The sequence below is a fragment of the Bos grunniens genome, chromosome 10, assembly GCF_055505025.1.
Source record: "Bos grunniens cultivar Pamir isolate PY7600 chromosome 10, Bosgru_T2T1.0, whole genome shotgun sequence".
NCBI lineage: Eukaryota > Metazoa > Chordata > Mammalia > Artiodactyla > Bovidae > Bos > Bos grunniens.
The window spans coordinates 63,412,081-63,430,732 of record NC_141174.1 but is presented as its reverse complement, the minus strand read 5'-3'; the positions used below and the strand labels follow the sequence as shown (position 1 = coordinate 63,430,732).

Sequence of the window (18,652 nt, the reverse complement as noted above, 5' to 3'; positions counted from 1 at the left end):
TCCACAAAGCCAAAGGCTTTAGCGTAGTCAGTGAAACAGAAGTAGATGTTTTTCTGGAATTCCTTTGCTTTCTCTATGATCCAACAAATGTTGGCTGTTTGATCTCTTGGTTCCTCTGCCTTTTCTAAATTCAGATTCTTCATCTGGAAGTTCTTGGTTCACGTACTGTTGAAGCCTAGATTGAAGGATTTTGAGCCACACATATTTAGAGCTGGGTAATTTTCCCTGAGGAGGGAATGGCAACTCATTCCCATATTCTTGCCTGGAGAATCCCCATGGACAGAGGAGCCTGGTGGGCTACAGTCCATGGGGTTGCAGGGAGTCGTACATGACTGAGCAACAAAGCACAGCACAGCACAGCACAGCAACCTTCCTTATAAATTCCTTTTTTGCTATTACTAAAATTTCCTCCTTAATTCTTACAATTGTTCTTTCTTGTAGTCTATTTGTCTAGTAATAACATAGCCAAGTCAGCTTTCTTATGTGTCCTTTACATGTTATAAATTCCTCAATCCTCTCCTTTCAGCTTCTTTGTGTCTTTATATTTAATTTGTGGTTTTTTTTTTTTTTTTTTAACAGATAGCAGTATCTATCTTCTATTTTTTGTTGTTTTTCTTTTTTAAATCCAGTCCAGTGATTTCTGATAACTGAAATGTTAAGTTCTTTTACCTTTCATGTAATTATTAAAATAATTGGGCTAATGTCTACCATGTGGCTCATTGTCTTCATTGTCCCTTCAGTGTTTTTGTTGTTGTTCATCTATTGTGTTTTTCTTATGATATTTTCAGTAAATTCAAATGTGTTTTAGTTTCTTCCATACAACCCTTAAAAAAATTTTTTTTGGAAGTCTCTATATGGCAAAAACTATGCAACTTTTACTGATCCCATTTACAGTCAATATGGTATCACTTAACTGAACTGAACATATCAGACTTCATATTTCATGCTTCTCTGAGGTCCCATTGGCTTCTCAGTTCCCACTTCACAACTAATATAAACTTAGAACAATGTACTCAAATTAACCTCATCATTTATGCTACTGTTGTAATATTTCAGTCAGAAAGATATTATAAACCCAAACTTATAATAATGTTTTTGCTTCAAACCAAGTATTGACAGACTTTTCCTCAAAGAGCTATATGGTAAATATTTTAGGCTATGAGTCTTGTGGTTGCTGTTACAACTACTCACCTCTCCTGTTGTAGCATGAATGGAGTCACAGACAATATATAAGCAAATGAATAAAGCTATGTTCCAGTTAACCTTTATTTATAAAAACAGTTGTCAGGTCCCCAGCTGTAATATTCTGACCATTTCTTGTGCAGCTGTTTATTAAGGAAACTACAAAAACAAAAAACCAAACACAGTCTTTTATATCTTTACCTACCTATTTACCGGATCTGAACATCATTCCATTTTTTACCCAGCTTTATTGAGGTATAATTGGTATATAAAACAACTGCACATAATTAACATAATACAATTTGGTAAATTTAGACATATATACACCTCGTGTTGCTATCAGCACAATCCAGGTAATAAACAAAAGTTCCCTTGTGTTCATGTGTGTGTGTGTGTAGTAACCCAGAAATAAACTTACTCATATGTGCTCAACTGGTCTTCATCAAGGGTACCAACAATATACAATGGAGAAAGCACAGTCTTTTGAAAAAATGATGTTGAAAAAACCAGATATCTGCATTCAAGAATGATATTGGACCCTTGTCAAAATTAATGAAATTGGATCCTTGCCTTTCTTTCAGTACACATAAAATTTAACTCATAATAATTTAAAGATTTGAACATAAGATCTGAAAACATAAAACTCACAGAAGAAAACACAGGAAAAAAGATTCTTTATTTCTCTGTGCTATCCTGGTTTCCACTGATAACTTTTCCTTTTAGTGTGAAGAATATACTTTGGCATATTCTGTGGTGCAGTTTTATTGACTACTAATTCTCTAGCTTTTATTTTACAGAAAAAAAATTATTTAACTATTTTCAAAGCATGTTTTCACTGGAAATAAAATTATGAACTGACAGTATTTCAAAGAGGTTTAAAGGTTTAAATTGTTGTTTCATTGTCCTCTAGCCAACATTTTTTCTAACAAGAAGGTAACTCTTATGCATATCTTCAAAATATCAGTTTTATTCTGGCTGCTTTGAAATTTTTCTGTCTTTGGTTTTCTGCAATTGGATTATGATGTGCTTAGAAGTGATTTTCTTTACATTTTTTCTTGCTTTGTGTTCCATGATATACTCAAAATCTATGGGTTTGAAAAAAAATTTTTTTTGGTCCCACTCTCAATCTCTTCTAGAACTTCAATTGCAATTATCTCAGACCGTGTTTTATTATCTCCCATGTCCTTAGGTCTCTTTTCTTTAGTCTTCAATCATTTTTCTATCTATAAGATTGTCTCAGCTCATTTAATTTGCCTTCAATTTCACTGACCCTTCTACCTTTTCCAATATGTTGTTTATTCCATCCATGTACATTTTTGCATTTCTATTTTAGTTAAAGAATTTGCATTTGTTTTATTTTTAGAAGACTTTTCCCCTCTGCTGAAACTTCTTATCCACTTGCTCATAAATACTGCATTTATCTTTAAACCTTTGAATATATTTTCCTTTAATACTTAGATATTATTGTAATAGCTAGATTTTGCTATATGCATCTGGGCTAGCTCAGGGTTAGTTTTTAAAGACCACTGTTATTCTTGACTATAGACAATATTTTCCTATTTTCTTTGCATGTCAGATAACTTTTATTATTTATTTAGCAATTTTAGTAATTATTACCACATTTTTCCTCTGTAATATATGCTATATAATATAGATAACTGGACTATGCCCTTCTGAAGAATGTCAATGTTTATTCTAGTAAGTAAATCAGTTACCTGTTGACTACCTTACGCTTTTGTATTCTGCCTTTTTATATTTTATTTGGATGAGCTGTACAGAGAATGTAGAGTCTTGCTCATCTATATTGGTGGAACACTACTTCCAAATTCTACTTCCTTATGAATCTTATCAGGGCTTGGAGTTTGTCTTTGTTCAGGAGTATCTAGAATAAGCCTTTATTCTTAAGCATGGTCCTTATTCCTAAGGCTTAATCATTCTGATATCTCAGCAGGAAGTTTGGAATTTTAAGAAGGTATATCCTCTTTTACGAGCTGAAAACTCTAGCTTTCTCCAGCACTTCTTGAACTCTACGTCACTTGATGGCAAATGATGGGGAAACAATGGGAACAGTGAGAGGCTTTATTTTGGGGGGCTCCAAAATCACTGCAGATGGTGACTGCAGCCATGAAATTAAAAGACACTTGCTCCTTGGAAGAATAACTATGACTAACCTATACAGCATATTAAAAAGCAGAGATGTTACTTTGTGGACAAAGGTCTGTCTAGTCAAATTTATGGTTTTTCCAGTAGTCATGTATGGATGTGAGAGCTGGACTATAAAGAAAGCTAAGCACTGAAGAATTGATGCTTTTGAACTATGGTGTTGGAGAAGACTCTTGAGAGTCTCTTGGGCTGCAAGGAGATCAAACTAGTCAATCCTAAAAGAAATCAATCCTGAATATTTATTGGAAAGACTGATGTTGAAGCTGAAACTCCAATACTTTGACAACCTGATGCAAAGAGCTGACTCATTAGAAAAGACCCTGATGCTGGGAAGGATTGAAGGCAAGAGGAGAAGGGGATGACAGAGGATGAGATGGTTGGATGGCATCACCAACTCAATGAACATGAATTTGAGCAAGCTCTGGGAGTTGGTGATGGACAGGGAATCTTGGCATGCTGAAGCCCATGAGGTGGCAAAGAGTTGGACATGACTGAGTGACTGAACTGATCACTTTTCTGCCCTGAACCTGAAATAGCAGAGTGTGCTAAGCCTCAAAGATTTCACTTTATCTATGTAGCCCAATCCTCAGGAATGGACTAGAATGAAATCAACAGAAATTCCTATGACCTTTTCTTTAATCAGCATTTTCTGCTCTGGTGTGTAAAATAATGTGTAAGTTAGAGAGAAGTGAAAGTGAAGTCGCTCAGTCGTGTCTGACCCACAGACTGTTGCCTACCATGTTCCTCCGTCCATGGGATTTTCCAGGCAAGAATACTGGAGTGGGGTGCCATTTCCTTCTCCAGGAGATCTTCCCAAGCCAGGGATTGAGCCCAGGCCTCCCACATTGTAGGCAGACACGTTACCCATTTGAGCCACCAGGGAAGTTAGATTCTTTATTAAAGTAAAGAGTTTGGTAAAATGTTTGCTAAACGATAGTATTAATTTCCTTAACTAATATTTACATTTTTATTTCTACCCTTTCAGAGTTAGCATGGACTCACCTATATTTGGAGAAGGCAATGGCACCCCATTCCAGTACTGTTGCCCGGAAAATCCCATGGATGGAGGAGCCTGGTGGGCTGCAGTCCATGGGGTCGCTAAGAGTCAGACACGACTGAGCGCCTTCACTTTCACTTTCCACTTTCATGCACTGGAGAAGGAAATGGCAACCCACTCCAATGTTCTTGCCTGGAGAATCCCATGGACGGAGAAGCCTGGTAGGCTGCAGTCCATGGGGTCGCACAGAGTCGGACACGACTGAAGCGACTTGGCAGCAGCACCTATATTTTGGGGCTTCTCCAGTAGCTCAGTGGTAAAAAATGTGCCCTGCAATGCAGGAGACTTGGGATTGATCCTTGTGTTGGGAAGATCCCCTGGAGGAGGGCATGGCAACCCACTCCAGTACTCTTGCCTGGAGAATTCCAAGGACAGAGGAGCCTGGTGGGCTACAGTCCATAGGGTCGCATAGAGTGGACATGACTAGAACAATTAAGCAGCGGCAGGACCTACATTTGATCTGGCTTAATTCTCCAAAAATTCAACTCCTTCAGAGTCACTAATAAAACAGTCACTGAAGTGTGTCAAAAAGAACTTGATTTGCAGTCAGAAGATACATATTTTATTTTTGGTTTCCTTAACCTCTATTAGCTTACCCATCATAGAAAGGTGATACCACTTCTACACACATAGCAGAATTGTCTGAATAAAAAGAATATTAGTGGAATCAGTTTATACAACATAGAATACATTTAGTTGTTACCACATATAATGAATTTTCTGCTCTCCAGTTTTCACACAATTGTAATTCATAAGGCTGACAGAAACACTGGGATCCATTAGACTATCTGTTATCATCATAAGTAAATTCTAATAAATTTAACACAATTCTAGCCCCCCAAATATTTGATTTGACATTGGTGTTTTTTGTCTGTTAGAGTTATCACAGGGAATTTTATTATATACTTTTGCATTAGTTCATTTGCTCTTACTTCTGGTAATTCTAATGATTTTTCCATAATATTGTGCTGTTCATGTTTAGACTTAACAAACAAGTATTCAGCTTAATAGTGCAAACACATACATTGCAAGAAAATAAAATATATTTTCTATCTCATTACTATATAACTCAGTCTGACTTTAGAAAACAAGAATAAAACATTTTGATTTGGAGTCAAATGTGATTTGGTTGTTATTTCATCCTTTTCATTCCTAAAATAATCCAACACTTGTCTTAGGCACATTACAGTTCTCATATATTCTGGATTTCTTTACATTCAGAGTGATAGTATGTACTTCCTTTCAAAGAAATGTCTAACTCTTGCTTTATTTGTTCTTTAGGATTTATTTAATTTTTTATTTGTCTGATCTGCTGGTGCTGAATATGGAGAAAAGAGTAATCCCAAAATGTCAATCTGAATATTGTAATATATCAATTGAAAATTAAAGGATGAACAATCCCACTATACATACTTCCAAATTAGAGGTGAAAGCAACAGTCACAAGCAAATTTTTGTTGGTAAAGCCCTATTTTCCACGTCTATTGACAAGGGAATAAACTATGAGAGATTTCTTTAAATATTGCCATAGATAAAGCAGTTTGATACATAGGTTGTGTTTAGAGTATTCCTAGTAGCCGGAAAAGTTGTGTGACAGACTGAACCTAAGGGGACTCCAGTGATTTCTACTTCTGCTTTTCCTATCTTTGTATATAATTCCCTCCTTTTGAGTGTGGCAAATAATTTTGATGGGATGTTCCTTTGGTAATTAGGTTATGTTATATAAGATTCTGGGGCTCCCCAGGTGGTTTAGTGGTAAAGAGTTCACCTGCCAATGCAAGAGATACAGGAGAAGTGGGTTTGATCCCTGGACCCCTAGGTCAGGAAGATCCCCTAGAGGAGGAACTGACAACCCACTACTGTATTCTTATCTGGAAAATCCCATGGACAGAGAAACCTGGCAGGTTACAGTCCATAGGGTCTCAAAGAGCTGTGCTCTACATGACTGAGCATGTAGGAACACATTTAAGATTCCATCTTAACAGACTAGAGCTAGAGATTCTTCTTCACACTTTGATAAGTGAAGTAGCCATGCTGGAAAAGCCCACATGACAAAGAATTACAGGTGACCTCTAGGACCTGCAGAAATCTTCTAATACATAAGAGTGGTCTTCACTCAACAACCAGCAAAATCCTAGGGTCTTCTACCATGCAACCTTTAGAACATTAAATCTTTTATTAACCTTAATAAGTCTGGAAGTGATTCAACTTCTTACATGAGTTGAGCCTCCAGATAAGAAAATTTCACAAACATTCTCATTGCAGTCTTGTGAGATCCAGAAGACAGGATCTAGCTAAGTCATGCCTGTTCTCCTGACCCACAGAAATTTTGAGATATAAATGTATGCTGTTTAAAGATGTTAAGTTTGTACTAATTGGTTGAACTGTAATAAGTAACTAACACGGTATCCTCAATTACATTGTTTACCAGTAAAAACTCTGTTATCCACTTGCTTAGTCATGCCCAACTCTTTGTGACCCTGTGGACTGCAGCACGCCAGATCTCTCTGTCCTTCACCATCTCCCAGAGCCTAAAAATGCTCAAGAATCTGTATTAAACCAATTAAAAAGATATTCTAAACCTGAATGACCATGCCCCTGAGAGATGATTCTGATGATCATTGATGGTGTTAAATATTACACAGATAAAACCAGAGATCCTAAAGTTTCCTTGTCAAGCTCAATTTTATTTCATGAAATAGTTTCAATAAAGGCAAATTAAAAAAAAAATATATATATATCATGTATATGTGTGTGTGTGTTACCTAATCTTCCTAGAATAAAATCTATACCCACAGTTTTTATAGCAGTTATCACACTATGATTAAGTTGCCTCCAATGAGTGAAGAACTAAAGAGCCTCTTGATGAAAGTGAAAGAGGAAAGTGAAAAAGTTGGCTTAAAGCTCAACACTCAGAAAACTAAGATCATGGCATACAGTCCCATCACTTCATGGCAAATAGATGGGGAAACAGTAGCTGACTTTATTTTTCTGACCAACCTAGACAGCATATTAAAAAACAGAGAAATTACTTTGCCAACAAAGATCTGTCTAGTCAAGGCTATGGTTTTCCCAGTGGTCATGTATGGATGTGAGAGTTGGACTATAAAGAAAGCTGAGTGCCGAAGAATTGATGCTTTTGAACTGTGGTGTTAGAGAAGACTCTTGAGAGTCCCTTGGACTGCAAGGAGATCAAACCAGTCCATCCTAAAGGAGATCAGTCCTGGGTGTTCACTGGAAGGACTGATGTTGAAGCTGAAACTCCAATCCTTTGGCCACCTCATGGGAAGAGCTGACTCATTGGAAAAGACCCTGATGCTGGGAAAGATTGAAGGCAGGAGGAGAAGTGGACGACAGAGGATGAGATGGTTGGATGGCATCACCAACTTGATGGACATGGATTTGGGTGGACTCCGGGAGCTGGTGATGGACAGAGAGGCCCAGCGTGCTATGGTTTGTGGGTCGCAAAGAGTCAGACACGACTGAGCTACTGAACTGAACTGAACTGAATGAGATGCAATGGAGAAGAAAATGGCAATCCATTCCAGTATTCTTGCTTGGAGAATCCCATGCACAGAGGAGCCTCGTGGGCTACAGTCAATGGGTCACAAAGAGTCAAACATGACTGAGCAACTGAACAATGAGATGTAAGCAGAAAAGATAAATATAATAATAATAATGAAAAAAAAAACACTACTGGGTAGCATCATTAAAAAGAGGGGGAAAGAAAAAAGGAATATGCTGAGATGTAGAGGCATATTCTACATGCTAGAAGATGCTAGTAGAAGATGTAGCCACTTAAGTAGCTGTTAAAGCTATGAGATGTGCCATCTACGGTGATGGTCAATTAGAAAGATGGAAGAAGCTTTTAAGTTTAATTAGGTCCCATTTGTTTATTTTTGCTTTTATTTCCAATATTCTGGGAGGTGGGTCATAGAGGATCCTGCTGTGATGTATGTCAGAGAGTGTTTTGCCTATGTTCTCTAGGAGTTTTATAGTTTCTGGTCTTACATTGAGATCTTTAATCCATTTTGAGTTTATTTTTGTATATGGTGTTAGAAAGTGTTCTAGTTTCATTCTTTTACAAGTGGTTGACCAGATTTCCCAGCACCACTTGTTAAAGAGATTGTCTTTAATCCATTGTATATTCTTGCCTCCTTTGTCAAAGATAAGGTGTCCATAGGTGTGTGGATTTATCTCTGGGCTTTCTATTTTGTTCCATTGATCTATATTTCTGTCTTTGTGCCAGTACCATACTGTCTTGATAACTGTGGCTTTGTAGTAGAGCCTGAAGTCAGGTAGGTTGATTCCTCCAGTTCCATTTTTCTTTCTCAAGATTGCTTTGGCTATTTGAGGTTTTTTGTATTTCCATACAAATTGTGAAATTATTTGTTCTAGCTCTGTGAAGAATACTGTTGGTAGCTTGATAGGGATTGCATTGAATCTATAAATTGCTTTGGGTAGTATACTCATTTTCACAATATTGATTCTTCCAATCCATGAACATGGTATATTTCTCCATCTATTAGTGTCCTCTCTGATTTCTTTCACCAGTGTTTTATAGTTTTCTATATATAGGTCTTTAGTTTCTTTAGGTAGATATATTCCTAAGTATTTTATTCTTTTCGTTGCAATGGTGAATGGAATTGTTTCCTTAATTTCTCTTTCTGTTTTCTCATTATTAGTGTATAGGAATGCAAGGGATTTCTGTGTGTTGATTCACACCAGTCAGAATGGCTGCGATCCAAAAGTCTACAAATAATAAATGCTGGAGAGGGTGTGGAGAAAAGGGAACCCTCTTACACTGTTGGTGGGAATGCAAACTAGTACAGCCACTATGGAGAACAGTGTGGAGATTCCTTAAAAAAATGGAAATAGAACTGCCTTATGATCCAGCAATCCCAATGCTGGGCATACACACTGAGGAAACCAGAAGGGAAAGAGACACGTGTACCCCAATGTTCATCGCAGCACTGTTTATAATAGCCAGGACATGGAAGCAACCTAGATGTCCATCAGCAGATGAATGGATAAGAAAGCGGTGGTACATATACACAATGGAGTATTACTCAGCCATTAAAAAGAATACATTTGAATCAGTTCTAATGAGGTGGATGAAACTGGAGCCTATTATACAGAGTGAAGTAAGCCAGAAGGAAAAACACCAATACAGTATACTAACGCATATATATGGAATTTAGAAAGATGGTAACAATAACCCTGTATACAAGACAGCAAAAGAGACACTGATGTATAGAACAGTCTTATGGACTCTGTGGGAGAGGGAGAGGGTGGGAAGATGTGGGAGAATGGCATTGAAACATGTAAAATATCATGTATGAAACGAGATGCCAGTCCAGGTTCAATGCACGATACTGGATGCTTGGGGCTGGTGCACTGGGACGACCCAGAGTGATGGTATGGGGAGGGAGGAGGGAGGAGGGTTCAGGATGGGGAACACATGTATACCTGTGGTGTATTCATTTTGATATTTGGCAAAACTAATACAATTATGTAAAGTTTAAAAATAAAATAAAATTAATTAAAAAAAGAAAAAAAGAAAGATGGAAGAAACCTGGACCCCTGAGGACTTTGTGGGACAGAGCTACTACATTAGTTTCTGAAATAATACTTCAAGGTTTTAACCTGAATGAAGTAATTTTCTATTCTGTTTAAATCATGGTTTCATTGTTCAGTCCCTAAGTTTGACTCTTTGTGACCTCAAGGACTGCGGCACACCAGCCTCCTCTGTCCTTTACTATCTCCTGGAGTTTGCTCAAGTTCATGTCCATTCGGTTGGTGATGCCATACTCAGTTTTACAGATACTTTCAGATACTCAATAAATATTAACATATATAATTTATTTGTAAATTGTAAAATAATATATTATTACAGCCTACATTTCTGTATTTGGCTGAAGAGCAAAGGTCAATATAATCCTTGTAAAGGTACAAACAAAAGTCATCACAACTCTAGTAGAGGAATACACAAAGAGCTAGTATTTTAGAATAAAGTATCATGTGAACAAAGGGACAGAGTCCTGAAATTATGTAACTTAAGAGATGGCAGCAGAATCTAGTTTGACTGGAGTTTAAAGTAATTGATAGCATTGAAGGAGAAATGATAAGCTTTTTTTAGGATATTAATGAATGGTTTAAAGATCCATGAAAATGAGTTTGCATTTCACCTATAAGCCACAAACATTTATCACTAAGAATAAGATCTATTTTCTGGAAAAATAAAGCCCAGTAGTATAGAAAATAGATTGAAAGAGATAAAGATTAAAAATTCAGCTAGCAGTTAAAATATATATAAAGGACATAATATCTTAGATAAGAGAATATAAGGCTTACAGGAGAAATAGGGTTAAAAAGAAAATGGTGGCTGCAGAGTACTGTGCAAATACAAAAATGACAAGACTCAGAAATATACATGCTAGGGGAAAGATTTTGAGAAGAGGATATTTATTGTTTTACTTCTGGTATAATCTAGTACCTGACAGTCAGTAGGTACATAGTAAATAACTTAAATATTTGTCAGATTGCAAAGAAAATCAGTAGCAAAGGGAAAATAATGGTTATTTCATGCTGAATTATAATTTGTAGTTATGCAATAAAAATTTTTAATAGTATACCTAATGTTACCTGTTGAAAAAGACACCACTGTTTTAGTAGTTTTCATTTAATAGAATTTAAAACTGTTTTCATTGATGCAATCTTAAATGATTCACAAGTTTCAGCATATGTAACTGTGTATATATACCCTCTGGAAGTTATAAAGACATCCTGTTTTTGCTCCTGGGCTATAATTGACAACCATGTTATTCTGCTTTTACTTTAACTGACTTAAAATATAGTTTAATAAGTACCCATATATATACTTCACATGAAAGCTTCCACATTTTTTTCAAGTAACTAATTAAAAGAAGTAAACAGAAAAATTCGATTCATATCCTTGTCCAATCTGCTTTTAAGTCTTAATTTACTAACATCCATAAAATTTCAATAGATACATATTGTCAGAAACAAATTTGTTAAAGGAAAAAATTATGCTTATGGGATAGTTTAGAACTACCATCTCAATCACTAAATAATTTAAAAGACATAAGTAATTTAAAATTTTATAAATCAGTTGTTGTCATTATTGTTTAGTTACTAAGTTATGTCCGACTCTTTGCAAACCCATGAACTCTAGCCTCTCAGTCTCCTTTATTCATGGGATGTCCCAGGCAAGAATACTGGAGTGGGTTGCTATGCATTTTAATTCAGATAGCCTATTTTTTCATATTTAAGGAAGTCAAAGTGCATCTTCATTAAACCTGGGCATTTCAACAGAATCTGCCAACAGATTCTCTCTCATCTGTTATCCTGTGTAATCAAGCTGCTGCAGACCTCTTATCTTCACTTTATTATATAATGGGCATAACATTTCAATCTTGAAGCATCCCTTAGGGGTCTTTACCAATGTATAGCTTAAACCAACATCAGTGACAGATGCAGAGGGCGATGCAACTTCCCAAGGTGCTTTTCCTCCCAGGCTTTAGCAGTTATAGCCTTGTTTCAGTTAGCTCTTTAGGAGGTAAAAGCAACCACTGTTTATAACTTTTCTGAGCTGTGAGAAGTTGCTATGCCTATTGTGCAGGGGTTTAGCCTGAGTAGGGTATCAGAGTTGAGGATATCTGGCAAAGCAGTTCTATTTAACTTGAAACATTTTAAAGAAATGAGTTTATCAAAACACTGGTTTAACTGCATCCCTGCCTCTGTACTCACATTGCCTTCTCCTCTCTCAAAATTCCCTCTGCCTTACGTATAAGGTACACATTATTGCATTTAAGGCCAACATCAACCATCCAGGAAAAGCTGCTTGTGTCAAAATCCTTAAATTAATCATGTATTACCATGTAAAATGATATTCACAGGTTTTAGGGACTAGGACATAGATTTACCTTCTTGAGGGACACTATTTGGGCTTCCTAGCTGGCACTAGTGGTAAAGAACCCGCCTGGCAATCCAGGAGACATAAGAGACATGGGTTCAATTCCTGGGTCAGGAAGATCCCATGGAGGAAGGCATGGTAACCCATTGTAGTATTCTTGCCTGGAGAATCCCACAGATAGAGGAGCCAGGTGGGCTACAGTCCATTGGTCGCAAAGAGTCTGATACAATTGAAGCAACTGAGCACACACATGGGACACTATTCAGGCCACCGCGTATTTTCACCTTGAACTATCCTTTTATCCTCATTTTTTCCTAACAAAGAAATGATATTCAGTAAGAGTCCTTCCATCTAATCATTCATCTTGGCCATCTGTTTCATCATCCCAGATTTCCTGGTTTTCTTTTCTGGATCAAGCTGTGTGCCAGGATCTAACCTAGCATGTTATTTACTCATATCTATAATATAATGAATGTGCTTACATATTTTGGAGTATTTAAAAACATTTTTTCCAAATGTTAATTTGGAGCATTTGGACCCGTGAGAAAGTGAAATCCATGCTCCAGTGGAGTGACATGCTGAATAGTACAGAACTATTTATTAATATAAAAATACTTATGTCTATGTATTTATACATATATACTTAGAATTTCACATAAAAAGTGGATTTATTCTAATAAATTAAAATTCCACATTTATTTTTAGAACTTGTAAAAATTCTTTAATAGAAAAATATGATAAAATGGTGTTTGCATTATTGCTATAGATCACAAAGGCTTAAACCACAGAAACAAACAAATAAACACCAGGCTTAACTTCACTATAACAATACTAGAAAATAAAATACATGAACTACACAGTACTTTGTAATATTATAGTTAATATTTCCTTACATAGATGGTGGATTACAAGCTAGGCTGGTCATTGTTCCTAAAATACCTTTGCTTACTTTCTTGTTTTCCATTCTAGGGAAATATTCTCACACCCTGCCTGACTTCTCAGTAAACAAAACCCTCCTCTCCTACCACTGAACACTGACACATATCACATACTCATGATATATATGAAGACAACAGGCCTGGACTTTTGAGCTTTCCCAGGAGCTAAAATAAATATAGACATGTGGCTGCCATTGCCTTTGTGTTCAGCTTTATACATTTTGATGTACAGTCAGACCAAATCCACTTTCAGGTGACTACATGATATTCACGGCAAGCAAGTGGAAGTGTGTTCTTAAATTTGGTAAAATAGTTTTAACGATGAAATTTTAAACGTTTCTTAGTTAATTTGGGCCTCAAGGAAGGAAAGAGAATTGTCTTCAATGATCAGTTTTTTGGGTAAAGAACACACGCATAATGAATATATGCAGCCTCGCATATATTATATTTCCTAGTTCTCTTCTGCATAGCTTCAAAGAGTTTTGAATTGTGGGGAATTGCTACTAATTCTATATTATATACTAATTCGTAGTATTACTAATTATGCTATGTTTTAGTAGAAAAAGTAAAAGGCCTTTCAAAGTTTCTTCCAGATGTCTGATTATATGGATACATTAATTTCTTTATGTATTTTCTGGAATTATACTGTATTTGGGATTCAATAATTTCCTTTTCTCTTCTTCAAAACTTTGTTAGATTTTATGTGGAGATCTTGAAAAAAATGAAGCTGACCCGAAGACTGAAAAACGCACACTGGAAATAAATTAATGCCTGGGGTTATTTTCTCTCCCTCCATGGGGCAATCCACAACAGGTTTATCCCTTTCTGCAGCTATTGAAATCTACTTACTGCACTCCATGAATCTGGGATGGGAGAATGGAGCTAGTGTTTCTTCCAGTCTCAGCTTGTCTTCTAGCTCAAGAAATAGGATTTGGATCATATAATAAAGAACAAATGAAAATCTCACAGAGGAGCATAATCTAATATAGTCCAAGTTAGAACAGTGTCAGCAAAGAAAAGCAGAATGTGTATAAAGCTGAAAGAATTGGAGAAAGGAGTTTAGTTAATTTTATGGGGTATTTTTATTTTGGAGGGATAATGAAAGAAAGTAAAGTATTCCATTTGTACTAATATGTGAAAAATAATTGCTTTTGAAAGAGTCTTATTTCTTTGGAAATAATATATATATATATAAATAAGGAATGAAAGTATATCATGCCATTTAAATTACCCCTAGAGTAATACATTACATTCTCTTACCCTTTTAAATATTCCTAGGGATAAAAATTAGATCATCATGTAAGTATCAGTCCTAGGGATTTTTTAATTTTAACAGTTCACTTGAAGAATTATAGTAGAAAAGCCTTAAGTTCAACTGAATGTTAATAAAAGAGATTGCAAAACCAAGAGGTGGTAAGATCCAGTGGAGAGGATGTCTTCATATTCTTTGGTTAGTCAATTATATTTTACCTACTAATACCTAATATCCTATTTCAGGAAGTTAAATGTCCCAAGGCAATCCATATTAGAGAATTCTCTTATGAGTAAGAACTTATTAATAAGAATTTATATTACCAATGAACAAGATTTAATTAAGTTTGAAACATTTTAATCATAATTTTTGTGATTGCTTTATAGATAACATATAATATCCAGTTTCTTCTTTTAGTAGCATAAACACTATAACTGTTACAACAAACTTTATCTAGGACAAAATAATAATGAAAAGGAGTATATTCTTTTAAGATATGCCTAAACCCTAGCTCAAAAATAAGAGATTTAGATTACAAAAATAATTTAAATAAATATATATAATTTAACACAGATTTACTATCTCTTTAAATACAGTAAAATATAATGACATCAAAAGTGGTAATTTTCTCAATTCATTATATACCAAATACAACTATATTGATTTCCCTTTGAATATCTGTGATCCTATTGTAAGCCAATGACAAAATGTACATTCACCACACATTGAGTTAATAAACAAGAAAAAGAAAGCACTCTTAAAACCAGCCCAGATAATGGATTGCAAGAGCTTTTAGACTTGCAGAAAAAATATGTGTTAATATTTGCAATTTGATCTAAAAAAAAAAAAGCTGGTTAAGATTTGTCACTTTATTACTGTGATACTCAAAATAACCAACCTCATCACCAAATCTATTCAAATTCACATAAGCTTCTGTCCTATTTTATAGGCACATAAACTATCTTAACTACTAAAATGACTTGCCTTGAAAATAAATGAGTAGACACTCTAAATAGAACAGGCAAGCTGTTCATAATATGCTCCATGGATTTGCAAAATGCTTTCATTCTTACACTGACAAGAGCCTAAGCTCCTATGATCTAAAAAAAAAAAGCAAAGCAAAATATTCAGCACCTTACCTGTAACAAGAAAGCTGCATCTCCCTGCTCCAGCTTCATTTATGATGCTACAATTATAAACCCCATAGTTTTCATTGGAAAGACTCTTCACTGGGTATTCTGTGTATTCTTGAGAGTCAAACTGACCCGTCCGCAATAATTTGTTGCCCAAGCGCCACTCATAGGTCAGCACCCGTATTGGATAGGCTCTTAGGACCCTGCAGCTCATAGTGACACTTCGGTCTTGTCCTTGCCGGATTTCCAGAAATGCTGGTTCCACAGCAGGAGGATCTGTAGAAAGAGATATTATAACAGATAAAACGGGTGATCTGCAATAAGCCAGTGGCTACTCTTACTGTGAGAAGCTATTTTCAAGAATATATCTAGCCAAAGGAAAGGGCTATTATCAGGTAGGTGGAGAACATATTTAGGCTAGGAGATTTTGGCTTGGGTGAAAGTGAAAGTGAAGTCGCTCAGTCGTGTCCGACTTTTTGCAACCCCATAGATTGTAGCCTACCACGCTCCTCCATCCATGGGATTTTCCAGGCAAGAGTACTGGAGTGGGTTGCCATTTCCTTGTCCAGGGCCTGGGTAGGGAAACATAATTCCTGAGTGTGGGCAGTGAATAGGATTAATCGCCTTAAAATAGCATTTGCAGGTGTGTGTGTCTGTGCTTAGTCTCTCAGTCATGTCTGACTCTTTGTGACATCATGGACTGTCATCTTCCAGGATCCTCTGTTCACGGGATTTTCCCAGCAAGAATACTGCAACAGGTTGCTATGTCCTCCTTTAGGGGATCTTCCAGACCCAGGTATTGAACCAAGGTCTCCTGTAGCTCCTGCACTGGCAGGCAGGTTCTTTACCACTGAGAGACCTGGGAAGCCTCAGGTGAATCTAGAAGAGCTTTTTTTTTTTTTTTTTCTTTCTAGCTGCTTCCCAGAAAAAACTGTCAGTGTGTTTGGTTTATAGTGCATTGTGCTTAGTCACTCAGTCATGTCTGACTCTTTGCAACCCCATGGACTATAGCCCATCAGGCTCCTCTCTCCATGGAATTCTCCAGGAAAGAATACAGGAGTGGGTTGTGATTCCCTTCTCCAGGGGATCTTACTGACCCAGTGATTGAACCCAGGTCTCCTGCATTTCAAGTAGATTCTTTACTGTCTGAGTCACCAGGGAAGCTCTGGTTTATACTGTTAGCAACCAAATGATGTTCTAGGTATAAAAACAGAGTATCACACTAGCATGAAATTCTGCAGCAGATGAAGCCATTGGTTCATGTAAGCAAATTCCAATTATCCCATATGAAGCTCAGTCCTTAGGATTCTGGATACTAAGTATTTAATAATATGGGTAACACAAGTATATAAATTTATTTTCTAAATTATTTGGTCAGAAAGAATGTGACAGAAATTTATAATATTCATGTGTAAGCCTTAAGCAAACAGAAAATTATACTACAAGTGGATATGGATTTCAACCCACTGCAATGGTTCATTTATTTGGCTTAATTGGAAATTTTTCTTCTGTACAATTAGAACTTGCTACATTAGGTACCTAATCTTTTTGTTTTTGATGGGAAGATTTCCAAAAGGTGTGACACACTTCTCCCATCATTTAGGTTAGGCAAAATATAGGCCTTTACTTAATGATGACTCCCAATGGTCATAGCAAATAGTAGTTATTTTCTGGGATCTAATGACATGATTCATTTAATCAAGGAAATCAGGTACGACCAATCATGGTTTTCTGCAGTCAGGACTGCTCCATGCAACACAACCACATCCTAGATGGGTATGACACCCTCCTGAGTTGCACAGTATCAATGCTGGACAGCTCTACCCGGAAAACCCTTCCTTGAAGATGCTAAAAGGTTTTAGGACTATCACACCAAATGTGCCATTTGATATTCTTTACGTGTTATTCCATCTACTTTTTATAGCATTGCTCTCCTTTCTCACAACCAGTCTACTGACTGACGCTTCTTGCTTCTTTCAATAAATATGTTTAAGCTACCACATCAATTTTAATTTTATTAATAAGTTTAACTTTTGAGTCTTTCTTATATAAATGCTAAGAGGAGAAAAAATGAACAAGAAAAAATCCTCCCTGCATGTAGTTTACGCCTTAATACAATAGATAAAGATTTAAATAGCTAATTTAAAAATTGGAAGGAAAAAATATTCTGTGGTAGAAAGTGAAGAAGTGAATAACACCATAAGGACTAATCAGGCAAGGAATGTAATACCTGACTGTATCTATCAGGATATGTAGGAAATTGTCACATGGGTAAACAACAGGAGAGGACATTCCAGGTAAGAGGATAAGTAGGTACAAAGGTAGGGAGGAGACAGGGAGCAGGGAGTGTTCAGGAAAGTATAAGTTATAATAGTATAACTAGTGTACAAAAGGTGCATGAGACTTTGGGAGGAAATAAAAATTAAAAAAAAAAAGCAGAGATTGTCAAGGATCCTTGAACATCATGTTACAGAGTTTGAATTTTATCCTTGGTATTTAAGGCCTTTAAAAAGTTTTAAATGAAAGCTTTATATGAGTAAACCAATCTTTTAGAAAAAACAGTGTGGCAGATAGGAGGAGCATGAACCTCAAAGAGAAGAAACTCAAAGAGAAGACTTGAACTAAAGCAGTATCATGGGACCATAAATGATGCCTTAGACAATGACGGGGATGAGATGAAGACGGGGAAAAAAGGAAAGGTAGTTTGGAACTTGATAGACGTGTCAGATTTGTGCACGTATTAGTCACACAGTAGGGATACCTAACAGGCAGTTCAGTTCAGTTCAGTTGCTCACTCATGTCCGACTCTTTGCGACCCCATGAACTGCAGCATGCCAGGCCTCCCTGTCCATCACCAACTCCCAGAGTCCACCCAAATCCATGTCCATCGAGTCCGTGTTGCCATCCAACCATCTCATCCTCTGTCGTCCCCTTCTCCTCCTGCCCTCAATCTTTCCCAGCATCAGGGTCTTTTCAAATGAGTCGGCTCTTT

At 36.4% G+C, this 18,652-nt stretch overlaps 1 protein-coding gene across 2 annotated transcripts in view; it reads right to left on the bottom strand.

Annotated features, from left to right (window-relative positions):
- The window catches only part of MDGA2 (MAM domain containing glycosylphosphatidylinositol anchor 2), a 919,864-nt gene that overhangs the window by 124,092 nt on the left and 777,120 nt on the right, over positions 1–18,652 (bottom strand). For both annotated transcript variants that reach the window (XR_015133654.1, XM_086318927.1), the window contains exon 9: positions 15,667–15,936. Coding sequence is in view for 1 of the 2 variants with exons in the window: in XM_086318927.1 (XP_086175053.1) it covers positions 15,667–15,936 (270 nt within the window). In the remaining variant the exon portion in view is untranslated. The remainder of the gene's footprint in view (positions 1–15,666; positions 15,937–18,652) is intronic.